Below are 27,360 nucleotides of genomic sequence, written 5' to 3'. Positions count from 1 at the left end.
TAAAATAAATACAGTTTGAGCGCTGTATTTTCAGTATGTGAAAAAATGTGAGTGAAATAAATACTGTCATTGTGATCTGATATAAACAGAGGAGGTGTGGTTAATTACGGCAGGGCCGCTGGGCTTTATTAGCAGCAGCTGTCCGAGCACGTGTTTTTGAGACGCACTGTATACTCTTCTCACTCATCCTTCACTCTGTATGGAGACGAGCCAGGCAGGGTAGGCAGCAGGTGTATCGGCACACAGGCCAGTGTGTTTACGTCTGCACTATCAGAGCTGATTCAACAAGCCTCTCTTTCATCTCCCTCTCTCTCTGTGGGGTTTCTGCATGTGGAAGAGCACTGCTTAAATTACACGTCTGTCCGTGGACTGTGTTTAAGGTCAGACTATTATAGGCAGGGCGGAGTTTGCTATGCTTAGACCTCATCTGTGCTGTCACAACCAAAACAAATGAAGACATCTCAACGTCAGTGTAACCCGCTCAGAAACCGAGCGGAAAAATAGCGGTTTGCGCCGAGGGACCGCTGCTATTTACTTAGGAGGTTAAACAGCATGTTAATGATATTAAACCATAATGGCACAATTGAATTTGTCTTGAATTTCCTCTCTTGGGTTATTTTTAGTTCTCCCACTCCCCTCTGTTTCCCTCTTCAGCATTAAAGCATGCCATTCCCAGAGCCGTAGCTGTTTTCCAAGAACACTGTGGTTTGGGTTGGTCGGGACACTTACGTTGGAAGGGAATTCGTGCCGAGAGGTGTGCAGGATCGTTCGTACCCCGTCCTGTGCGTCCAGTTTTTATTTAAGCACAATTTAATACTCGCACAGGGAGTTAGAGCCCAGGATATCTCCATCTCACCTTTGTACTTTGGCTAGACTTTGCAGTTTTGGCTCGGGCCGCTTCGTTTGAAGTGCGGCCCGTGTGAGGTGAATGGGTTGCTAAAGCAAATTCACCAGATCTGATCAATACAGACTCTGGCCCACATTACAATATCACAAAGCTCAGATAACACCTATCTTCCCAATGACAGATAAGGTTTGATATTTATGTAGTTACTATGTTTTGTGTTGTTTTGAGGTTAGATTGTCACCACTTTGATCTAGTGACAAGTGTGGGCATGTTAGCCAATGTTTGTGATGGCGTATCCCTACACAAGCATGTTGGCTGCAGGTTTGTTTTGAAAACATGTTTGATGATTCCCACAGTTAGTCTTTTGTCATGCGTCAGTCATGATGCCGTTCACCTTTGAAGCACTGTTGAAATATTTAAATATTCACATATTTAGTTTAGTTGTTTTAGTTCATTTAGTTCAAGACAAGCATCAGTTTTCTGTCGCCCACACTTAAGGTGTGTTCACATTAGCAGTAATTTGCTGAAAAGGACATTGTCTATTGTTAATAGTGTATGAAGTTCTTCTCACACAGAAGTCACTTTACAACAAAGCAGCTTTGTTAGTCAGTGTGTGAATTTGCATGAACAACTTGAACTCTTGTGAAACCTCCATGAGAAAATCGTTCAACCTCACGTGAAATGGTCAATTGCGTAGATTACTGTTGAAATTTCACTGTGGACGTGCCACACTTTTATGGTGTTTGCACAACAAAAGCAAATTTAATTATTTGTGCATTTAGATTACATACAAAGTCAATGCAAAGATGCAAATTAGGTGACTCGATTACCGTGAGCACGCAATATTCACCTCAATCACATCTTCCGCAAAAGTTGAAAATTTTCAGTTCAAGCGAGAAATTCGGATTACACATTGTCACGCAAGCCAATCATTGACCCTTATTGACACGTCCAGTTGCACACCAAAAGTTAATTTATTTGCTTGAATAGATTACATACAAAGTCAATGCAAAGATGCGAATTGGGTGGCGAGATTGCTGTGAATGCAAAATATTCGCCTGAAATATTTCAGCTCAAGCGGAAATTTGCATGACGCATTGGCGCGCAAGCCAGTCAGCGAAGAGCCAGAGTCTGGGCGACGTGATTGCTGCAAACTCACAATATTCGAGATGCATCGACCTCATCTTCGTGCAAGTTGAAAATTTTCAACTCAAGCAGGAAATTGTGTTGTCCCACGTGCCAATCAGCGAAGAGCTTATTGACATCTCCAGTTGCACATCAAAAGCAAATTTAATTAGTACTTTACAAAGATGAGAACAGATACAAATTGGATGACGCGGTTGCGCAAACTCGCAGTATTCACCTCAAACGTGTTTTCTGCGCAAGTTGAAAATTGTAAATTCAAGCGGGAAATAGTGCGTTGTTGAGCAAGCCAATCAGCGAAGAGCTTATTGACACATGTAGTTGCACACCAAAGGCTAATTAAATTTTTGCGTGTGTTCTTTACATACAAATTCAATGCCAAGATGCATATAAACGCAAATTGAGTGGCACAATTGCTGCGAATGTGCAATATTTGTCTCAATCTAGTCTTCCGTGCAAGTTGAAAATTTTCAACTCAAGCGGGAAATGCGCATTACCCATTGTAGCACAAGCCAATCAGCGAAGTGCTTTTTGACACGTCCAGTTGCATACCAAAAGTGAATTTACTTATTTGCGCATGTACTTTATTCAACTTGAGCGGGAATTTCGCATGTTGCGTTGTTGCAGAAGCCAATAAGTGAAAAGCTTGTTGACATGTCCAGTTGCACACCAAAAGCAAATTTAATTATTTGCATGAGTACTTTACATACAAAGTCGATGCAAAGATGGGAATTCCACGAACGTGCGATATTCACCTCAATTCCGTCTTATGCAGTTGAAAAGTTTCAACTCGAGTGGGAAATTCGCAGGACGCGTTGTCGTGCAAGCCAATCAGTGATCTTATTGAGACATCCCGTTGCACACCAGAAACGAATTTAATTATTTGCAGAAGTACTTTACATACAAAGTCAATGCAAAGACACAAATAGACGCAAGCTGGGTGAGGCAGTTGGCGCAAATGCAAAATGCGCATCTCCATAGCGTCTTCACGCAATTTAAGAAATTTCAACTCAAGCGAGAAATTCACATGATGCATTGTCGCGCAAGCCAATCAGAGAAGAGTTTATTGACATCTCCAGTTGCACACCAAAAGCAAACTGAGCGAAGACTTTACATACAAGTCAGCACAAAGACATGAATTGGGTGACAAATTATTCGCCATAATCAAGTCTTCACGCAAGTTAACAAAAAATTGCAACTCGAGCAGGAAATTCACATGATGATCAGCAAAGAGATTATTGATGTCCAGTTGCACACCAAAAGCAAACTGAATTATTCACATGAGTACTTTACATACAAGTCAATGGGAATAGATGCGGATTGGCCGACACAAGTGGCGCAAACACAATAATTGCCTCAGGTGTGTCCTCCACACAAGTTAAAAAATGTCAACTTGAGCAGAAAATTCAAATGACGCGAAGAGCTTATTGACACAGGTCCAGTTGTATCAGAAAATGGAGAGCACACAATGTTTTTATTTGCGCAAGAGACATTAAAATCATCATGCTAGTAAATTAGCTAGTAACGCTATGTGAATATTCACATCATTTAGATTCACAACCCTTTACCGTAACTTTATAGGCTATTATGTGTGTGCTGACGTCATGAATTTATGGCTTGTTTCTTTCCCTTTGTTTTCTCAGTGTATGTTTGATGAATGAGGCTCTCATTCAAATCCAAACAAACTCAAAGGCCAATTTAATTTGCTTCCCGTGTAGTTTGTTTCACCCTAGATTAGGTAATCAAGCCCCAGTAAACTTCTGACGCACACACACACAAACTCAATAAGAGTCTGGCAGGGACGGCCCGCACATGGATTCACAAACACCATGTCCACTTCCCTGTGACTGCCTGGCTACTGTCACTATGGAAACCAGACTTTCTTTAGCTCAATCTCTCCAGACCTGTGGCGCGTACTAGGATGCCAGTTAAAGAGCTTTACGGGACACACAGAGCAGCCAAAAACACATCCCAGAATGGAAGGAGAATCTGTAGATTTGAAGAGGAATCTACATTTTGGATTGCTGTTTTCCTGTGCTCTCACACAGTCAACTTGCATGAAGCTTTGGCGAAGAACTGACCCAGTTAGACTTCTGAAAGGACCATTTAGTATATTTGTTGCTGTTTATAGGAAAAATGATTTAAAATACTTGTTGCCACAATAATAGACCAGTATGGGAAAAAACTTTACGGTAAACAGAAGAAATTGGCAGAATTCAGACTCTATTTTATGCTCAAACCAGGACATTTGTATTTGTGAATAACAAGTTAACCTTTACTAAGGGCCTCTCAAGTATCGCTCAAAGATTTGATTTCAACATCCTGGCACATCTAGTGATTAGTTGATGATTATTGCAATCTGGTACCATATAAACAACTTCAAAAAGCCATTATTTATCCCAGTACTTACAGTTTGCATAAAACCAATCAGTCTGATTAATGCTGCAGATTTTTACTACTGCTCAGTGTGCAAAATACACCAGGCTATCAGTGAACAGAGCATGCCTGCTGAGACTAGTTTACCTTCCTCATTCTGATCTATGCATATTTGAATACTGTTTGCATGTTTGTCTCACCAGTCTCATATACAGTGCTGAGTGAATATGCAAGTGCCTTAGTTTACTTGCTCACACCTGTTAATGAGACAAGTCTGTGTGCAAGTCTGTGTCTGTGTTGTACAGTAAGAACGAACAGTCATTGCAACTGAGACATTGTGTCAGTTTGACTCTCCTCTGTCATTACCTGCAGCATGTCTGTTTATCCTGTGATTCATTCTGTCGTCTGAGCTCTTTGATCACCCTGTGCCTGAGACTCCGAGCAGGTGTGCAGAATGACATTGCATCATACAGAAGAGCTTCATACTGGTTATAAAAGCGGTTACGAATGATTTCCTTCGCTAAACATTGAAAATAAACTTTTCTGCAAAGTTCCAGTGGACTGAAAGTGGATTTTGGATGTACCCAAGGAATTTAAAATGGTAGTTTTATCCTTGTTTTTGTCTGTAGAGAGTCTCCTTCAGCTCTTCAGAGTAAGTGGAGTAGGCCTTTAGGTTAATAGACTTAACTAGTTATCAACATACACATGGAAGAAACTGAGTACAGAAGGTTTAAACATGCAGGAGTGTGGGAGGATTACAGCTCTGTGTCTGTCATTACTGAGTGTGAGTCATCTTTAATCTCACGTTTTATTTCTCTTTCAGGCATTTAGGGATGAGCTAGAAGGACTGATCCAGGAACAGATGAACAAGGGGAACAACCCCGCTGGACTGCTCGCTCTGCGGCAGATTGCCGACTTCTTCATGGCCAGCTCCGTAGCCGGTTTCTCCACCTCCCCCCTCAGTGAGTATCACCATAGTGCAGCTCAACAGATTGCAGCATTCCTCCAGTCCTTCGACGTCCCAGACTGCCCCACTCATCCACCTGTTCAGAGTTATATAGGTTGCTAAATAATAGATATTCCCATAAACAGACACTGAGGCAGGAAATACAACCAGCCAACTCAGGAAAGCCTTTGCATACTTTCATCTTTCTTCTTCCTCCCTTATCACCCCATCCAGCCCCTCCGCACATGTCTGTTTTTTTCTCTGCGCTCTGTTATGCGGAACTAATCAGTGAACCCCTTTCAGTGCTCACTGTACATTTAGAGCCATAGCCTAAATCTCGTAGATGTCTGTAGACTGATCTAGAGCATTATCTAGGACATATGACAGAAAAAGGTTTTAGATTTAGAAATTAGACTTTGAAATAAGACAATGCCCTCCCAACTTTGCCCAGACTGTTTATGTAATCCAAGTTGCAAAAATGGGCCATTTAAAATGTGTCATGGTTGTGGTTTTGGAATAATGGCTACACACATTTGCACAAATATATGAGGTCTGTTCAGTGGAAATTTTGAAAGCAGCAGTTCTCAATCTTATGCTGTGCACTGAGCTCCAGATTTATCCAGCTGGAGTTGTGTAACAAATTTTGAAACTAATTCCGGAAAGTTTAGTCAAGTGGAGTTCTGGAAAGAGTAGAACATTTAGACATCTATAGTCCAAGAATGAGTTCTGGAATGTTGAGTTAATCAGAACTCAGAGATGGGTTCTGAAATGTTTACTCAACAAAAGCTCTAGAATGAGTTCTGGAATGTTTTAAAAAAGTGACATTCTGGAAACACCTTTGAAATGTTTAGACTTCTGGAGTTCAGGGTTGGGTTATGGAACATTTGGGCAGTGGAGGTGTAGAAATTGTGCTGAAATATTTAGTCAACTGAAGTTCAAGGTTAAGTTCTATAATGTTCGGTCAGCTGGAGCTCTAGATTGATTTCTGAAGTGAAGTTCTGTAAACACTTTTGGAACATCTGGTCATATAGACTTCAAATGTTTCTTGAATGGTTACCTGGTGGAGATCTGGAAAAAAATGTGTAATGCTTAGTCTGGATTTCATGGATGAGTTCTTGATACTTTTAATAACTGGAGGTCTGAAATGAGTTCTGGAACATTTAGCTGTGTGGAGTTCAAAGTTGAACTCAATTCCTGGAGGGCCACAGCTCTGCAAAGTTTAGCTCCAACCAGCTCCTACTCACACCAAACTTGGAAGTTTCTATTAATCCTGAAGACTTTGATTAGCTGGATCAGGTGTGTTTGATTAGGGTCGGAGCTAAACTGTGCAGAGCTGTGGCCCTCCAGGAATCCTCCAGTGATTTAGGCAATGGAGTTCAAGAAAAAGTGCTGGAATGTTAAGTCAAGTGGATTTCAAGGTTGAGTTATGGAACGTTTAGCCAGTGGAGGTCTAGAAAAAGTCTTGCAATATTCAGTCAGCTGGAGTTCTGGAATGTTTGGTCAACTGGAGCTCTAGAATGATATCTAAAATGTTTAGTAAAGTGTTCTGTAAACACTTTTGGAACATTTAGCCATCTGGAGTTCAAGGATATGTTTCTTCAGTGTTTAAGGTTAAAGGACAAGTCCACTTCCAGAACAACAATTTACAGATAATTTACTCACCACCTTGTCATCCAAGATGTTCATGTCTTTCCTTCTTCAGTTGTAAAGAAATTGTTTTTTTGAGGGAAAACATTTAAGCATTTTTCTCCATATAATGGACTGACAAGGTGCCCTGATTTTGAACTTCCAAAATTCAGCTTAAATACGGTTGTAAACGATCCCAGCCTAAAAGAAGGGTCTTATCTAGCGTAATCATCGGTTATTTTAATAAAAATAATACCATTTATATATTGTGTCACTTGTCTTGTCTTACTCTGCCTGGACTGTTTATGTTCCGGTTCATGACAGTTAGGGTGTGTCGAAAAACTCCCATCTCATGTTCTCCCTCAACTTCAAAATCGTCCTATATCGCTGTTTTACCTTTTTTGTTAAGGGTGCTTGATTTTCTTTGCATGTTCACTTTGCAAGAACTTGGTCGGTACTTCTGCAGCGATGTAGGATGATTTTGAAATGATTTTTGAAGTTGAGGGAGAAAATACAATTGTTTTTTGACATACCCTAACTGTCTTGAGCCAGAATACACAGAGTTCATGGAGAGAAAGGCAAGACAAGCTTTTGAGATTGAAGTATTTAAACTGTATTTTTTTTTTTTTTTTATGGAAGTAACTGATAGTTTCGCTAGATAAGACCCTTCTTCCGCAGCTGGAATCATTTACAACCGCATTTGGAATCATTTGAAGCTGCATTTAAACTGCATTTTGGAAGTTTAAAATCGTGGCACAATATCAGTCCATTATATGGAGAAAAATGAAGAAATGTTTTCCTCAAAAAAACAATTTCTTTACAACTGAAGAAAGAAAGACATGAACATCTTGGATGACAAGGGGGTGAGTACATTATATGTGAATCTTTGTTTTGGAAGTGGACTTCTCCTTTAAGATCTAAAATGTTTGGTCAGTTGGAGTTGAAGGCCAAATTCTGGAAAGTTTCGCTAAGTACAGCTCATGAAAGAGTTCTGGAATGCAAAGTAAACTAGAGTTCAAGGATGAGTTCCTAAAACTTTAATAACTAGAGGTCAGAAATGAGTTCTGGAACATGTAGCCAAGTGAAACTCAAAGACTTCTGGAATCCATAATCAACTGGAGTTCTAGAATGTTTTGGCAACTGAAGTTCTGTAATATCTCACAAAAAAGTGAGTGAGTATTCTAGACATTAGTGCTGACTGAGTTTATTGGAGCTTGACCTTTAGTATGGCTGAACTGAGCTATTATTAGATTTCCTTATTGTTCTTTGACCAGAATCCCTAAAGGTTCTAAATAAGCTGCGGTAAATTGATTACAGCAGTGTTTTTAGCTGTACAAACTACATGAGTCTAACTAAAACATCTTTATTAGATTCAGGCATATCAGTGCTTCATGGACACCCTTGAGGTGTATCAGTTAATCAGGATATAGCACTTGCTTTATTTAGTCTGAGTTTGATTAGTATCAAGGTATCGATTTACACCCATTTGTTGTCCACTTTCCCAAGACAAGTGAAGAAAAGTCCATTTCAAGTTTTTAATAAGTCTTTTAATTTGAATTCTATCTTCTAAAATGGTTCAAACCTACTTTTGAATTGTACCTTAATGCTCTGTTTTCTCAGGTTTGGGCATGGTGACCCCAATAAACGACATGTTCAGTGCAGAGTCCACTACTATGGTGAAGGGAGAGAAACAGATCCGCTGCAAACTGGCCAGTCTCTACAGAATAGTGGACTTGTTCAGTTGGGCCCACTTCACAAGCTGTTACGTTACAGTAAGGCACATGATTGTCATTGCACAGATTAAATATTATACTAAGATTATATGTCAACATTTTAGTACAAGGAAATGAATGTAAAAAAAGTGAATGATGTGCATTGTGTAATCCTGGGTTTCGTAATCCATTCCTGCAGGCGATAAACATTATAGTTGCACTCCCAGTTTAATATATGGAGAAAGTTATCTGCTTCCCCATTCATCATCAAATTATATTATTATTAAATTATACATGGTTACATTTGAATGGTTGTTAATGGAGAAAGATGCTTTTTGTCTTCATAATGGTGAAGTTACAGCATTTGCACAGGTGTGCTAAATAAGGAAATATCAAATTTTGTATATCTGTATGCCAGTTGGGATGGATTAAGAAACCTTGAGCTAACAGCTGCTTATTTTAAAACTTGTAGGTTCGTGTCAGCAAGGAACAGGATCATATCCTCATCATCCCCAGAGGACTGTCCTTCGCTGAGGCCTCTGCGTCCAATCTGGTAAACAAACTGTCTGTCTTGCATTATCACCACAGAGCCTGATAGCATCCTGGGAACGACTCGAGCATCACGCCACGGGGCTGCCGGGGTCACTTTGAGCGGTGGCTTTAGTTGAACTCACATTCCAGTAAGACTTAAAATAGATTAGATTCAGGCCTTGTGTGGTTCTTCCCCTCGGAATTCACTTATCAGTTACACATCATGCTGATTAAGTAAATAATTGCTTAATGTTTCCGTTTTAATCGCTTCAGGTTATGTGTTGTGCTTTTTTAGCTTATTTTGTAGTCTAGCAGCCAGTTTAAATTATTAATGAGGCAATAATTTTGCCCAGAGCTTAATAGTACATATTTTCCTTTGTGTGTGTGTGAGATTTTTTTAAGTCTGATATGTGGTATGCACAGAGGGAATGCGTTGGCAGACCTTGAGTGAGCTCAGCGCTCGTAGGCCAATGTTTGACGTGCGTTCAATCAGCCAGTTATTTCTTTGAAATCTCAGAGTGGGTTTTGGATTTGCGTTAGCTTGTGTGTTCATGTCTGTCTGAGGCTTTTAGTGCCTGTAGTTGTTCATGCTTATTATTTTCTAATCGTATTGCGGTGGATCTTAATCCTGGTTCTGGAAAACCCCAGAAAAGAAACCCAAAGTATAGTTTAGTTTTGACATAAACACTTAGCTGGTCACGTAGCCTTTCTACGCATACTCCATTTCAGGGTTGCCAGGTTTTCACAACAACTGCTACTTAAAACTAGCCATTTGGTGGGGTGAAATGCATGTTTTTTGGTGGGGTTCCCCTGGTAAAATTTGCATTCCAGGGGATAACTATCACATTTTTGGGGCCGCGGACATGAAAAACAACCCGTGGCAACAGTGTTAAAGTAGCTCAATTCCGCTGAAAAGCCGTGGACTTGCCAACACTGCTCCATTTGACAGCGTGTGTGAACGCAGGTATTCAACACATTGGAAACTCTCAGCTCTGTCCAGTGCCTGTGCTATTTCTCTCCAGAAGTTACAAATGGTTAAAAACTACTTTGTACTCATTTAAATTAGAATTGTGTGCATCTCTTATCCCGCGCAAGCGCTCATAAATACGAACATCTTTTCGTCTTGTGTCTAAAGTAGTTTATCGTTCCCTCTCTTCTGTATTTTATCAACTGTGAAAAAGCCCTAGATATTGTTGCCACCTTGTGGACCAACTATTTTGTGCAAAAACACACACGTGTTAAAGACACACATTTAGTGTGCATGCATATAATATTACATACACTGTATGCATACCCCAGTTTACTCACAAAAAGAAAGTAGGTTATGACATTTATCTGACAGCCAAACCACACATCTAATAATTCTGAATTGTTTTTTCCATTTAAAATTTTCTAGACTTTATTGTTTAAATAAAAAAAAATGCACAAAAAACAGTCTAATTAATTAAAATCATGAAACTTACACAATTTAACAGAAATCTATTAAAAGTTTATTATAGTTAAATTTTTACAACCCTACGAAATACTTTTTTCTTTCTCAAATTCAGTTTTATTTTTACAGAATTCTGTGTTTTCCAGTAATTTTCTGGATTCCATTTAAATGGTTTCAAATTTTAATAATAAAAAGCTAATTGATTGATTTTACAAACATATTTTATTGTTTTATTTCCTTCCCTTTTTTTTGAATAGTGTGTTTTTACATTTTCTGGTAAATACATTCTAGTAAATATTTTGTTTCTGGTAAATATTCCTTAAAAATAATGTGTTAAATAATTGTATTATTAGTATTATAAGTAATTGGTTTTTTTTTTTTCCTTCACAATTTTTTCAAGTTTAACAAAACTTTTGTTCTAACTGGTTGCTGTGTAATATTATTATTATTATTATTATTATTATTATTTTTTTTTTTTTTTTTTTTTTTTAAATAGATTTTAAATAGATTCTGGTGATTTTTTTTTTTTTTTTTTTTTTTTTTTTTTCAATGGTAAATATTCCTTAAAAATGTTTTCTAATTTTATTAGCAGTGGTCTTATCATTACATTAAGTATTATATTTCTGTCACAATTTCTTCAAGTTAAATCGAACTTTTATTTCATTCACACAGAGACACGCAAAACATGCAGGATTTGTATTTAAATATTTTTAATTTTTTTTGCTTAAGATTCACCGACACTAGTCTATATTGTGTTTTGATTTAAGTAATGACCTACTTTTAATTTATACATTCAAAATCCAATCTGTGAGTGGATTTCGCTATTCCGTCCACGTTTTCCGCGCGTCGTGGAAATCATAGGCCTTGATGATCCAGAAACACTGGCGTAGTAAATGATCTGGAATGATGGCCAAACAATTTGTCTACACTTGTTCAGACTGAATCTGGAGTCAAATCAGATTCAGTTAAAGGTCAAAGCTTTCAGTATGTTAATAGCTAGCTATCTTAGTAACACATCTGGTTTAATCAGACTTTCAAAGGTAACATTATTCGCTTGAGGACTAAAGTTTTTCACCACCACCATAGAACAAAAGTGCACGTATCAAGTTTATACAAGCATTTGCGACTGTATTTACGCCCTTGCTAAGAGTTCACTTTCTGGCTCAGATCTGCAAACCACAAGTTAGTTAGTGACGAACAAAATCGACCAGTTCTTGAGCTTTCGCTTTTGAATGGTTTTCTCTCCCGCTGGCGTATTAATGAGTTTTGACACGCTGCTCGTGGTGGATGCTGTTTTGACAAATTCCTACCAATCAGGTGACTTAACGCTGGAACGAATTTGTGAAGCACATTTGTCCCCCAGCCTGCAGCATTCATGACTCAGTGAACAGAATTGAAAGCGCCTGAGGCGAGTATCCGCATCTGACTTGCACTCTTGTGCTGGCTAATGCTGTTTTTTTAATGCCGGATTGTGTTTAGGATTGAGTTACGACCACTGCTTCAGTAAACACATTTTTCACAGTCATGAAAATACACTCGGCCATTGTGCATTGCAGGATAATGGCGGATCAGATTTTTTTTTTTATCATGTTGTTTACCATAGGTGCATATTGACCTTTTATGCATGGATCAAAGCCAGTACAGGTTTGTCCAGTTTCTTTTTGTTTGCATGGACAGTGTGTTTTAGACAGCGAGAGTTTGATAAAGACCCGTGTCGTTTGCATAGTCAGAACACACTGGATTTTTTATCTCTGTGTGAGAGCTCGGTGTTGCTGACGCAGTCATTCAGAGCTCTGTTCTCCTCGTCTGTGGGCGTGGCTGTGGGTCGGTGCCCGCTGGAACGAGGCCAGCAATCTGGGTCAGAGTTTTATTAACCCTCTGCACGATCACTTACTTTTACACTCTCTTCAACACTCATTAATGAAGAACATGACATTAATACTGGATTTTAGCGTTTTTTTTAACAGAAATGCCTGTGCAGAACTCACTGCCTTGATGCAGGGGTGTTGTGGGTAGTCAAAAGAGCCGGATTTCTGTAGGTGTGTCCCAATTCAACTTGATTTTGTGGTGTAGTGTGCTCTAAAAGTATTTAATGAACATTTTACCTTTTCATTTGAGCAGAACTATCATCTTATACACACAGAAACTTAAAGGTCCTCATGGCAATCCATAAAAAATTAGTTTGGTTTAACTTGAAGTTATTGTCAGAAATATGCTATTATTGTACAGTAGTATTGTACCACTATTACTACTAAAATTATAATTTTATTTATTTATTCTTTTTTTTTAATAGTAAACCCCAATTGTTTGCCAAAAAAAAAAGTTAGCGTAATTGATTAAAAGATAAATTAAATGTTTCTGCCAGAAAAATTTAAATACACAACCCAGAATTTCTAAAAAAAAAAAAAAAAAAAAAAAAATGTAAAATTTGCTATTGTAAATATACATTTTCATTTGTTCAAATAATTAGACATGCTTAAACACAATTTTTGTAACAAAACATATGAGGGGAAAAAAAAAAAACAATTTGTAAGTCACAAGAAATGTAAATATAATATAATTTTCAGGTTTTTAATGAATTAGGCATGCTTGTTCATCCATTTAAATTTTTCCTGGATTTAGTTTTTTCCATTTTTCATTCCATTTTAATGGTTACACGAAAAAGATGCATCAAAAAGCATGCTTATTTAATTGAAATCATGAAACTTACATAATTTAACAATTAATAATTAATAATTTATAATTTATAAAAAAATTAACAATTATATTTTTAAGGCCCTATGAAATGCGTTTTATTTTTTGCCAATTCAGTTTTAATTTAATCAAATTCTGTGAATTATTCTACTAATTAACTGGATTTCATTCTAATAGTTTCATGACATTTTAATAATCAAAGGCATGTCTAATTAATTTATAAATATTAATTAGATTTTATAAAGAATTAATTTATTACATTATTATTATTTTATTATTATTCTTATTATATATTACTGTGTTGGGTATTTACAGTTTTCTGGTAAATAAATTCTGGATAAATTTTCTGGTGAATATTCCTTAAATATTGTTTTAATAATATGTTGTTAGTAGTAGTAGCACTCGCTTTACATTAAGTTATATTTCTCTCAAGTTAAACCGAACGTTTATTTTGATGGGTTGCTGTGAAGACCCTTGAGATTCTGTTTGTATTTGAGATGACGACGGTTTTTCTCAAAAGTAATGGTAAAATGCTCATGAAGTGAATCTCTAGCAGTTCTAAAGATCATGTTAATGTTTTTATATACTCGTATGTTTAGGCAGCAGAGGCTGAAAACAGCAAACATGCAGGATTCATATTCAGATAGGCAAATTTGTTGATATTCAGTGTTAAATTCTGTTTTTATGCTCGTGCAAAAAGCTGCAAAAGATGGGAACGTAACCATCATACACGTCCATCTAGCATATTTACATAGAAAAGCAATAGAAAAGTAGAGCATTGGAAAGTACCACGTTCCATGTGAACAGCCTCTGAATCTGGCCGCACCTTCAGAAGTGTGTTCAAATCCTTAACCGCAGGTATGAGCAATGTTGATTAGTAGTGTTTTGCTAAAGCAAGCATCACTTCAACTCTTACATAATATGGCAGTTTCACGTCTATGAAGCAACTGCTGTAAACACTTCCAAATGTTCATGTAGCAGGAAATTGTAACTTGTAGTTCTGTGTACTTCCATTTTTATGCCTGTTACATGCAGTTCAATGTGTTTATTTCACTCCGAAATCAAGAACAGAAATCAAACCACACACCGGTAAAGCACAAGTTTAGTTTTCCACTGGGATTTACCCTACTCTCACCCTACTCTCTCTCAATATCAGATGCAAGATTTCGCCACAGTTTCCTGACATCTCTTAAGAGACCAGCTAGGTCTTGTTTCAGTCCATTAGCATTAGTGTGGTGGCATAATACAGCAGATCTGACCATATTGGACCAACTTCCTGTAAGGATGTGCTAGTAGTCTGTGTAATCGGTGCAGTAAGAATTGCATGAGTTTGGAGTTCGTGTCAAAACAGTCACATGATATTAGCGACTGTACATAAATATGATCTGTATGAGGTTGAATGTCATTCTGAGCTCATTAACAGCAGCGGGACAGTGTGTTTATTTTGAACTGGCAGTGATATGGGGTGTGGCATCGACGGGCATGTGAAAGGCATGTTGGGTGGCTTGTTACAGGGCGAGCATGTGATGAAATTTGATATTCGATCAGAGCGCTAGAGGAGCCGGACGTGCACAAGCACCTTCATTCACTGCAAAAACAATCATTTGTAGCGACAAACAATAATTTAGACCGTTTCTGAGTTTCAAGTCAACATTTACTTGATCAAAAATTCAGTAAAAACTGTAATATTTGAGTGTGTGCGACGAACAACCGTATAAGTCCAAAAAAACAAAAAATGAGATAACCATGTGACATTAATTGTATGTGTGAACTTTGTATACAGAAACAGTTTGGGGACATTTTCGCGCGACCAAGAGTCCGCATTTTAAACGTTAAAATACCGTCACGCGGAAAAACCGTTTATGTCCACAAAGAAGAATGGAGATGCCGCTTGCTGTCATGTCCGCTTCGGACATTAAAAGGCAAAACCTCGGCAAAAAAGAGAGCCGACATGACCAAATGGAAGGACAGAGTAAGGAAGGCTTTGAGGGATGCTGGAAAACCATATTTGACTCGAAGAGGAGAACAAAAACCAGGGAAAAATCCACCCAAACTGCTGAGTGGAAGAACCGTATATGTGATGTGATCTCTCTCTCTCTCTCTCTCTCTCTGAACGCGCTAAACACCGCATAAACAGTTAACCTATCAAAATAAACCACATACCATATATAATAAAGCTGTATTCTTTCATATTTCCCGCCAGTCCTGTGTAAAGTACGGCAAGCAGAGTTTATTTGTTTATATATTTATTTATATCGTGAGATGGCGGAGCGCGAGAACAGTTTGAAGTAGTATATACACAGGTGCGCTGCGCCAGCTTTTCTAAATAAACGACAAGGTGCACTATTGGAGCTATCTAAACATACAAGAAGTGATCAAAGATATCCTATCTAACTTGTTACAGTTATATTTGCGTGTAGCCTAGCCTACTGGGCGTCTACTATAGATCAGCCATGAATAGGTCGAAATGAAAGTTGAGAAAATTATGATATATCTTGTATACCTTATGATATGTTGAATAATATTTAGCTATGATGTATGTCTGCATTGTATTTATTTATTTATTTATTTATTTATTTATTTATTGTTTTTTGTTAATAATTCATTGTTATTGCCTGTACTGTAAGAATGTCTATGTATTATGCATTGTTCATACTGTATTTTCTGTTTTTAAATAATTATAATAATAATAATAATAATAATAATAATAATAATAATAATAATAAACTAGAAAGAAATGCTTAATATTAACCTGAAGTTTCTGTTACTGTATTAAAACTAAGATAAAGGAATCAGATCTTTAGTGGTTTAAAGTGATATGATGAACTGGAGTTATACTGTTATTCCACACTAACTGGACATATACCGTTCTTCCACATTTCAGAAATATAAATCACAATAACTTTTGATTTTTAATACTGACACTGAAAAATGTTATCTCCTTAGAATTGAGAAGCTTTTGTTGTCTATTTTCAAGTAAAATAAAAATATATAATATAATGTTCACAATCCAAATGAAAAAAATCTTATTACTCAAAATTTGAAAATATGGACTTGTATGGTTCTTCGTCTCAAGGCCTCATTTAATAAATATTTAAATATTTTTACCAATTAAAATACCTATTTTCTATTGTAGTATGTATTAAAAAGTAATTAATTCTTGTGATGCAAAGCTGAATTTTCACCATCATTGCTCCAGTCTTCAGTGTCACGTGATCCTTTAGAAATCATTCTAATATGATGATTTGTTGTTGACAAAACATTTCTGATTATCATCAATGTTGAAAACAGGATTCTTTGATGAATAAAAAGTTCAAAACAGCATTTATTTGAAATACAAAATGTCTCTACTGTCCAAAAAAAAAACAAAAAATCATTTGTGTTGGCACAAAATTTATGTTGACAAACATTAGTGTGAATATGGCTGTAAACTTCCTGGAGTTTTTCCCCATTGGTGTCATCTGTTGACGTTACCAGGAACTCAAGTCTTATTTAAAACTTTAACTGAATCATCCACCGGTTCTCAGTTTATCTCAGATGACAGTTCCTTCCTGATTAGGTGCACAGTGTCAGGATGAATAGGAAATGAGAGATAGTGTAGGATGTGAGAGTTAAGACTTACAGTCTGTGTATTGATACTTCTGGTTTGTTTAAAGGAGAAGTTCACTTCCAGAACAAAAATTTACAGATAATTTTCTCACCCTCTTGTCATCCAAGATTTTCCTTCCTTCCTTTCTTCGATTATAAATAAATTGTTTTTTAAGAAAAACATTTCAGGATTTCTCTCCATGTAATAGACTTCAATGGTGCCCCGAGTTTGAACTTCCAAAATGTAGTTTAAATGCAGCTTTAAAGGGCTCTAAACGATCCCAGCTGGAGAAAAAGGGTCTTATCTAGCAAAACGATCAGTTATTTTCTGAAAAGAGCTAGACAAGAAGAGCTTTTGAGGTTAAAAAGTATATAAATTGTACAATTTTTTAAATAGAAATGATCCAATCTTTTGCTAGGTAAGAACCTTCTTTCTCAGCTGTGATCATTTAGAGTCCTTTGAAGCTGCATTTAAACTGTATTTTGGACGTTCAACTATATCCACTATATGGAGAAAGATTTTTCTTCTGGAAGTGAACTTCTCCTTTAATAAGCAATCAGATACTAGTGATCAAATGCTGTATCTGTGCTAATATTATTATTTTTAAAGGAAAGCCCTGGTATTAAGATGTGTATGGCCAAATATAACATAAATTATGTCTCTTACTGAAATATGTAGTAGAAACCCCAGAAAAGATTTACATTTTTTTTTAAATCTACATCATTTGATGCATATTTTGGACTATGGGGGCACCAATACTTTTGATTATGTCAAATAGTTGCACTCGATAAGCTACTGACACTACCTGCTGCTATTTTTTACCACAAAACAACTCGGAATAAGCAACTTAGAAAATAAAATACTGATACGATGCCACATTATGCAGCTTTTGGTTGTAATTTTCCATCAAAGTGCAACAAGAGAAGTAATGTAAGTCTTCACTGCTTTCCTAGTGATAAGAAGTGGAGAAAAGAATAGGAAGATGCCTGTGGATGAATAAAACTTTCTGAAGACCTGTGTCTGTTTTCTCCACTTTAGCTCTGATGCCTTTGAGGCTTTTAGTAAACCACAGCTACTGAAAGAGCTTACAAATGGCAGAGACAACGCTAGTTGGCATCCTAATAGGATGTAAACATGCAACGCTTGTCATGAAGCCGCAGCCACTGAAGGAGTTTCTCAGCGTAGAATTTACTTGATATCCGGGAGAATTTAGAATAGAGGTCGACCGATATTGGATTTTACCGATACTGATAACTAGGTTGGACCACACTGCCCGATACCGATTAAGTGACCAATAGTTTTTAAAATGGATACTGAACGGAAAATAAAGAGTGCTCTACTATTTAAAAAAAAAAAAAAAAAAAAGTAGCCTACTGAACCATACTTTGTAAATTAATAAAAATATTATTATTAATCATTATCATTATTGTCAGTTCATTTTTCATTAATATTAACAAAAGCAACTAATTTTTTTTAAATATATCAGTACATGTTGAAATTAACACACTCAAGGAACAATACTTCTATTCTACAGCTTTCATCAATCTTAATGTTACAAATGGACTCATATTGTAAAGTGTTACCATTACATCAACAGTCAAGCTAAAGATGGCCATCTTTAAATATCTACACAAAGCCCACAGTATTGAAATGACATACATATGGATATTGTGTACTTTAACAATTTAACTGCTTCTATTCTAGAACATTTGTGGTTATCTAATCAAAATATAAAAATATGTTAGTCACACAACGGGCAAAAGTGCAGCGCCACGTCTAGAAGGACTCGCAGCTGTCCGGTATCACACACACTGGACGCATCGCGTCCAATTCAAGCGGCGGTCTACAAGACTTTATTTGATCACCAAACGGGCAAAAGTATACTGCTGTCCTTTCTCCAGCAATGCAGCATCTAGTCAACAAATTCATCACTTAGTAATGATATGAAAACATGCACTACAGTATACTGTACACACCGTTTCACTGTCCATGTTTTAAATCTGCCTTTGAAGTGTCCCACTCTGTGCATGTGTCTAAACAAACTGCACGTGCTGTCAGTGATTTCCGCCACTAGATGCCACTCTTGTGCTGTATAACAAAGACTATAGGGACTTTGCTGTATAATTAGGAATTTTTGAGCTGTTCCAGCAACGGACCTGACCCGGAAAAACTATCGGTAACCGATAGTTCCGGCAATCAACTATCGGTGACGATTAATTGGCAAAACCGATTAATTTAGACTCCTTGTGAGGAGAAATCAGTGGCTTAAGCCTACGCTTATATCCATCACCACCTGTAAGCTCTTTCATTAGCTGTGCTTATCATATCAGTATTTTATTTTCCGAGTTGTGTTGTGGTAAAAACAGCAACAGGTAGTGCCAGTAGCTCACAGAGTACATTGAAGTAATGGCGCCCCCATAGTCCAAAATGTGTATAAAATGTAAATTTTTAAAAAAATAACGTAAATCTTCCATGGGTTTTCCACTACATACTTCAGTAATATGTCATTTAACGATATATCAAGCCATACAAGTCTTAATACCCAGGGTTCTGTTTAAATCTATTTAGCATACATTTTTACAATCACCTTTGGTCATAAAACACTACTTTGTGTTTCTTTGGTTCTCCAGGTGAAGGTGAATATTCTCGGTGACGTGATCGATCAGGGCTCCACCAACCTGCAGGTCGACCCGGACGGCTTCAGTCCTCACGCTGCCATCTACTCCGTGAGACCCGATGTGCGCTGCGTCATTCACATACGCACACCGGCTGCTGCTGCTGTAAGTTTCCATCCAGTCCCACCTGCTTGTGCTCCATATGCTCTATCAAATATTTCAAAGCTTATATTGCAATTCTGAGTGTTTTTTTGTTAATCACCATGACTTGTGCTAATCTCTTGTCTTGTCAGGTGTCGTCTATGAAGTGTGGGCTTCTGCCCATCTCTCAGGAGGCTCTGATCCTGGGTGACATTGCTTATTATAACTACCAAGGTAGTTTGGATGAGCAGGAGGAGCGCATAGAGCTGCAGAAAGCCCTTGGACCATCAGCGAAGGTGAGCTACCTCCTGTATTTATCATTTTAATCAAGTATGAAAGTGAAAAATGTGGTTAGTTTGTAAATGTGCAAGATAACTATCTATGCGTGTTTGTGTTGCAGGTGTTGGTTTTAAGGAATCATGGGATTGTGGCTCTCGGGGAGACCATTGAAGAGGCCTTTCACTACATTTACAGTGCTCAGTTTGCCTGTGAAATTCAGGTAATTTTTTATTTTTAGTAGATTTATAGTTTATTTGTTCAGTTTTAGTGTTGAAACATAAATAAAAATAGAGGGCTAACAGAAAGTCTGGTGCTCTTTGGGTAATTTTAATGGCTGTTGTCCATTTAAACATCGCTATAAAGCAAGCTGAGCGATCTACACTTCATTTCTGTAAAATGAGAATACAAAGAATGAAAAAACAAAAAAAAAAAAAAACAAGGCAAAAAAAAAAAAAAAAAAAAAAAAGAGGATTACTGATAAAATGTAATGGATTTTTTTAAATTATTCCTTTAAAAAAAAATCTGTAGTAATATGTTTGTCACAATTTTTCAGTTTGGTTTTCAACCAAACCCATGCTTCAATTTTTTTTATCAAAAGGACCAAAAATCTTTTATAGTGTTGTATATACATTTTTCATCTACGTTTAATTAAAAAAAAAATCTTGAGACTTATACAATTTAACAATTTATTAAAAGTTAAATTTTTAGGGTCCTTGGACTCATTCATTAAGTTTAACAAAAAATATTTTAGATAAATATTTAGGGCCATATGAAATTAGTTTTATTTTCCCCAAAATGTATTTATTTATTTGTATATTTATTTATTTATTTACCCCAAAATTCAGTTAGTTTGTTTTAGTTTTCCATTTTAATTTATCTAGACTAAATTTCAGTCATCAAAAAACACGTCTAGTTAATTATAATCATGAGACGTTTATACAATTTAACAATTTATTAAAAGTTTAATAAAAACACATTTTAGGGACCTATGAAATTTCATTTGTTTGTTTTGTTTTGTTTTTATTTAATTTATTTATTAAAATTCTGTTTTTTTGTTTTTGTTTTTTTTTTTTTTCTGGATTCTGTTTTAAAGGCTTAATTAAATCATCAATGAGCATAATAATAAAAAAAGCATGTCTAAACAATTGTATTTTTTTGTTTGTTTGTTTGTTTGTTTGTTTGTTTGTTTTTTATGTAAGAGTTATACAATTTAACAATTTATTAAAAGTTACATTTTTAGGGCCCTTGAATTTCCAAATTCAGTACGTACGTTCGTTTGTTCGTTCATTCATTCATTCATTCATTCATTCATTCATTCATTAAGTTGAATAAAAAATATTTTTTTTAGGTCCATATAAAATAGTTTTATTTTCTCCCAAATTCCATTCATTCACTCATTTATTTATTCATTCATTCATTTATTTATTTATTTATCCCAAAATTGAATTAGTTTATTAAAAGTTTAATAAAATCTCATTTTATGGACCAATGAAATTTTATTTATTTGTTTGTTTGTTTTTAATTCAAATTCTGTTTTTTTTTTTTGTTTGTTTGTTTTTTTTTTTTTTTTCTTTGTTGTTTTCTTTCTTTTTGTTTGTTTTCTTCTGGTTTTGTGGTTGTTGTTTTGTGATTTTTCTAGTTATCAAATGTGAAACATTACAGTTTAATTAGACTATTAATAGGTTTAGTGTTCAAATTAAATAATGGAAGAAAAAATTGATCATTCCTTAAAAAAAAAAACGTATATATTTACTGTATAGTAGTAGTATATTTTTAATATGCCTAGATATTTAAATTTGCATTTCTGTAAAAACCTGTGCACATTTCTCTGTAGGTGAATGCGTTCTCATGTGCTGGAGGAGTGGAGAACCTGATCGTCCTGGATCTGGAGAAGTACAAACCTCGCACGCATGGGGTGGCACAGGCAGGGGTCAACATGGGCTCTCAGCACAAGTGGAGGCTGGGAGAGCTGGAGTTCGAGTCGCTTATGAGAATGCTGGACAACCTGGTAAGTGCTCGTGTGAGACTAAACTTATCTCCCAATGAGATACACATACAGCGGACAACTGGATATGAACTCCGCTTTAAACTGAGCCGTCGAGCCAAAAACAGCTGAAATGACTACTTACTACTAGTCCAGCTGCGTTTGAGAGGAATAATCACAGCGGAGAGACTGGAAAATCACTTCTTTCTGCGTCTTTTAGCCTGTTTCGTTTCCCGCCCTCTTTCCTCTCCTATTAGGCAGACGAAAGGAGACTGAAAGGCAAACTCTCTTCTTTCTGTCGGTCTCTTATTCTCCAGCTGTGCAGACGCGCTGTTTTCTCTCTCTCTCTGTCCGTGTGAGATAGGGAAGAATGCAGGCATGTGGAAAGTGTGTTTTCTCAGCCGCGGCAGAAGAATGGAGTGATGTGGAAGATGATAATGATATGGTGTGTCGCTCAGTGAGCCGCCGTCACCAGCTTTCAGTGAACCGAGATGCTTTTCCTGCTTCTGCTGGAGAGTTTTAGCCTTATGGTTATATAATGCGCTTGAAACACAGATGGACCTTTAAAAGTGCCTTTTGTAGTTCTGGTGCCATTTCTTTCTGCAAAGTCCATTTGCAAGCAGCGGCTCATTATATAAACCAATTCAGCTGAATAATTCAGTGTTGAATTATTCATTATGCTCATTCATAAAAGGCCTTACAGTCATTTAAGGCAATTACATGATTTCAAGAATAGGTCTCGTCCTTACAGTTTCGAAAATTTGACTAGTTTTCAACCTTTTACTTTTTATTATTCAATATTTAAGAACTATATAGGTGTGTGTATACACACACATACATGTGTATATTATTAATACATACACAATAATGAAACAATAGTTTTATATATTAAACGTTTTAATAATATGTATTAATGTATACCATATAAATCATTATATAGTTTTAAATATTTATTAATTAATAAATGATTCATAATGGATTATTAGTATGATTTATAATGTATTAACATATTAAATGTGTTAGTAATGTTAGGTAAATATTTAATAATACAAATAAAAATGAATATATATATATATAAAACATGTTAATATTATTTAACATATATATTATACATAATTTATTAAATACTATATATTTAAAAATATATAATAAAATATTTAAAATGTATTTATTAATGTATACATTAAATATATATAATAGTATTGGTATTTAAATATTTAATAATACAAATGTTTTTAAAATATATATATTTACACAAAGTATTTTAATAATGTATATTAATGATAAATACATATAAATAATTTTCTATGTAGTTTTTAATATATAGTTATATATTAAATAGTGTGTGTGTGTATATATATATATATATATATATATATATATATATATATATATATTATACAGCACTTATTAGAAATATTTTTTACATATACATAATCTTAATAATGTTAGCATTTCAGTTTTACCCATAATTAATTCTATTTGTAATTATATTTACATCTGTTTTTTGTGTATTTATTTATTTATTTATTTAATTTTTTGTTCTTATTATTAAATATTTTAATAATGCTACTGTGAGATGTATTATTGTGTATGTATTAATAAAAGTTATAAATATAGTATTTAATAAATGAACCAATTATAATAATATCCAATTAATTAATTAATAATATATTATATTGTGTTTATATTTGCATATATCTTTGTGTTTATTATTTATTTATAGTTTGCATATTTGTAGTTCTTGTTCATAGTATTAGTAGTTTTTATTCTTTTCCAAACTTTTTCTTTCTGTATCCACTATAAAATAGTTTTGCATTTTGTCATACTTTTTTCATGCATATTAAAAATATTTATTTTTTACTTCCAGGGTTACAGAACAGGCTACACGTACCGGCACCCCATTGTACGGGAGAAGCCGCGACACAAGAGCGAAGTGGAGATTCCTGCGACAGTGACGGCGTTCATGTTCGACGACGACGACACTCCACGTTTCCCTCTGAAGTTACTGCAGCAGCGACAGCAGCGAGAGAAAACACGCTGGCTCAATTCACCCAACAGCTACATGAAAGTGAACGTGTCAGATGGGGCGAGCGAGGAGAACGGACGCACCAAGACCATGGTGAGTCTCTGGGATTTGTGCAATCCAGCCTTCTGAATGAAAAAAAGTGTTCCTGTAAAAGTAGTACATCTTTCTTACCAGAAAGTCTTCAGTTGGATTTTGTGGACGAGCAAGAATGTGGTTATTTCCTGGACATAGCTGACGGTCTAGCTGCAGATTAAATGAGCTCATATTTCTGTCATCACAGATAAACTTTTGAAGCCTCATAACTCCTGTCAGTTGACTGGAGGACGCCACTGCCTTCAAGCCTGATGCCAAACACTGTTCTCCCCTGACCTCTAGTGGTCGAGGCTTTAGTATTACAGCTTTAGCTGGAGTTTTAGGGCCCTATGAAATTATTCTGGATTCTGTTTTTTCAGTTTTAATTATTCTGGATTCATCTTAATTGTTTAATTACATTTTGCTGCTTAATGTGGTATTTCTAATTCATTGAAATCTTAAAACTTAACCAGTTTAATAATCTACTAAATGTTTAACAAAAACTCCAGTAACACTTTACAATAAGGTTCCATTATTTAAAGGAGAAGTCCACTTCCAGAACAACAATTTACAAATAATGTACTCACCCCCTTGTCATCCAAGATGTTCATGTCTTTGTCTTCAGTCGTGAGGAAATTATGGTTTTTGAGGAAAACATTTCAGGATTTTTCTCCATATAATGGACTTCATTGGTGCCCCGATTTTGAACTTCCAAAATGCAGTTTAAATGCAGCTTCAAAGGGCTCTAAACGATCCCAGCCGAGGAAGAAGGGTCTTATCAAGTGAAACAGTCATTTTTTTCGAAAAATAAAAATGTGCATACATTTTAAGCACAAAAGCTTGTGTAGCACAGGCTCTGGGATGCACGTCCACGATGCTACGAATTAGTGATGGGTCGTTCTTGAACGATTCGTTCATTCTGAATGAATCTGGATTTGTTCAGTCGCGCATGTGCAGCATCCTATTAGGTTCTGTACTGGAATTAGTTCACCTGTTTCGAGTCTTCGGGTTTTTAGAGTCGTTCGTTCATCTTATGGTGCTGTCATGTGATGAACGAACGACTCAAACCACTTTCTTAGTCTAAAATGAAAACATGGGAAAATATGCATGATTGTAAAATAGTGTTAAAAAATCTTTTATTATTATTATTATTGATTTTGAGAAGTACAGTCTACTGTACATTAGTAATATATTTTTGTCTCAAGTAAAACCTAATTTTTATTTTGATAGGTTGTTGTGAAGTTGCTGTTTATATACATTTATTATGATGAAAATGGTGAAATGTTGGTGAACTGACTCTCAGAGCAGCTCTGGAGATGAAGTACATGTGTGCATGTCCTCATATAATGACACTTCAGACACTGAAAATACTAAAAATGTCATGTGTGCTTCAGTATGTGTAGTAGACAAAACTGTTCTGCTCTTTTACCAAGAATGAAATGTCAAACTAACCAAGTATAGATCTAGTTCAAAACTAGACATTTGTGTTTACATGGCAAAAAAAAAAATGTATGTTTGTATAATTGGTTTGAATGAGTTCAGCATTGAGAGAATTTGTTGCAACTCTTGCAAAACAGCTGTGACTTTACACCAACTCTGAGTGGTCTCAAAAATTCTGTTTTTATTTCCTTGAATTCTGTACTAAATCTCTTTGTCTTACTCCACATTTGCAGTGGATGAAGTCATATGACGGTGGAAACGCCAGCGGGACTCCGATCCGCATTGAAGATCCCAACCAGTTTGTTCCTCTGAACACAAACCCCAGCGAAGTCCTGGAGAGGAGAAATAAGGTGAGTTATGAGTGCGGTCAGACGGTTTAAAACTCACACGTGGACCCTTTTCATATTTCTGTCGTCCTAGTTGGGTAAACTTCTGTAGGTGAACGAAAAAATTCATGACGACAAATACCATTTTTGCGTTCACATTTGCTCCAAAAGCAAAAGAAAAAAAAACGTAGAATTCTGACTTTTTTTTAAAATGAGGAAACAAAATATGGAGAGATTGTTTTCTGTGATCAGAAAAAGAAATATGTCAAATTTACCTGCCTCGGTCGTTGTATTAGAAACACTCATGGTTAACTAGTTTTCTGCAATTCAAAGGGTTAGTTCACACAAAAATTGTCATTTATTTATTACACTACCAGTAAAAAATGTTTTTTTAAAGACGTTTCTTCTGCTCACCAAGCCTGAATTTATTTTATCCAAAGTACAGCAAAAACGGTAACATTTTGAAATATTTTTACTTTATATAACATAACTGTTTTCCATTTGAATATACACTGCCCTCCACAAGTTTGGAAACACCCCTGGCAAAGTGTGGTTTTGGATGATATCAGTTTAAATCCTTATCATTTTTTGATGCAAATACATTAAAGTAATTTGACATTATCATCGAAGACCAGCAATAATAATTTTTTAATTTGCAAACTTATTACAAATTAAAAAGGATTCATGCCAATATTGTCCAAAACCCCACTTTTCTAAGGCGTTTCCAAACTTTTAGAGGGCAGTGTATTTTAAAATGTAATTTATTTCAGTGATTTCAAAGCTGAATTTCTAGCATCATTACTCCAGTCACATGATCCTGTTGTAACAAAGAATCCTGAGGAAAAATGTACTCAACCGTTTTAAATATTGATAATCATAATAGTAATGATAAATGTTTCTTGAAGAGCAAATCAGCATATTAGAATGATTTTTGAAGGATCATGTGACACTAAAGACTGGAGTAATGATGCTGAAAATGTAGATTTGGTCACAGGAATAAATTAAATTTTAAAATATATTCAAATAGAAAGCAGTTATTTTAAATAGTAAAAATATTTCAGAATTGTACTGCTTTTGCTCTATTTTGGATCAAATAAATGCAGGCTTGCTGAGCAGAAGAGACTTAAAAAAAAAAAAAAAAAACATTAAAAGTCTTACTGTTCAAAAACTTTTGACTGGTAGTGTATGTCATTTCAAACATCAGTTTTGTTCTTCTGTTAACACAACAATGTTTAGAAGAATTGAGCCATTGACTCCCATAGTATTTATTTTTATTTTTTCCATACTATGGAAGTCAATGGCTGCCATCAACTGTTCAGGGCCAACATTCTTCAAATTTTGTGCTCAACAGAAGAAAGAAACTCACACAAGTTTGGAAAAAGATGACAATTTTCAAGTCTGGCTGAACTATTCCTGTAATGCCAACAATTTAGTGTTATGATTGAATGTTTTCTTTTTTTAATAAAATTGCAAAAACATATAATAATTAATAACTGTGGAAACCCGTGATCACAGTCTGTTAAAACGGTCCGTTAGGACTCGTATTAACCATTTCATAAATGTCACTAAGGCTTAAAC

General features: G+C 35.6%; 2 protein-coding genes across 2 annotated transcripts in view; one reads left to right on the top strand and one right to left on the bottom strand.

Moving 5' to 3' along the window:
- The window catches only part of LOC127153371 (NLR family CARD domain-containing protein 3), a 269,389-nt gene that overhangs the window by 139,090 nt on the left and 102,939 nt on the right, over positions 1 to 27,360 (bottom strand). The gene's annotated exons all lie outside the window — the stretch shown is intronic.
- The window catches only part of add3a (adducin 3 (gamma) a), a 45,443-nt gene that overhangs the window by 4,897 nt on the left and 13,186 nt on the right, over positions 1 to 27,360 (top strand). Inside the window, 9 exon segments of the mRNA XM_051095520.1 lie at positions 5,190 to 5,328; positions 8,559 to 8,710; positions 9,123 to 9,203; positions 19,527 to 19,676; positions 19,805 to 19,948; positions 20,053 to 20,151; positions 21,766 to 21,939; positions 23,786 to 24,037; positions 25,690 to 25,806. Of these exon segments, the coding sequence (XP_050951477.1) occupies positions 5,190 to 5,328; positions 8,559 to 8,710; positions 9,123 to 9,203; positions 19,527 to 19,676; positions 19,805 to 19,948; positions 20,053 to 20,151; positions 21,766 to 21,939; positions 23,786 to 24,037; positions 25,690 to 25,806 (1,308 nt within the window).

This window comes from Labeo rohita, chromosome 22 (genome assembly GCF_022985175.1).
Source record: "Labeo rohita strain BAU-BD-2019 chromosome 22, IGBB_LRoh.1.0, whole genome shotgun sequence".
Classification (NCBI taxonomy): domain Eukaryota; kingdom Metazoa; phylum Chordata; class Actinopteri; order Cypriniformes; family Cyprinidae; genus Labeo; species Labeo rohita.
The sequence above is the reverse complement of the archived record's forward strand: the minus strand, read 5'-3'. Positions and strand labels throughout refer to the sequence as shown.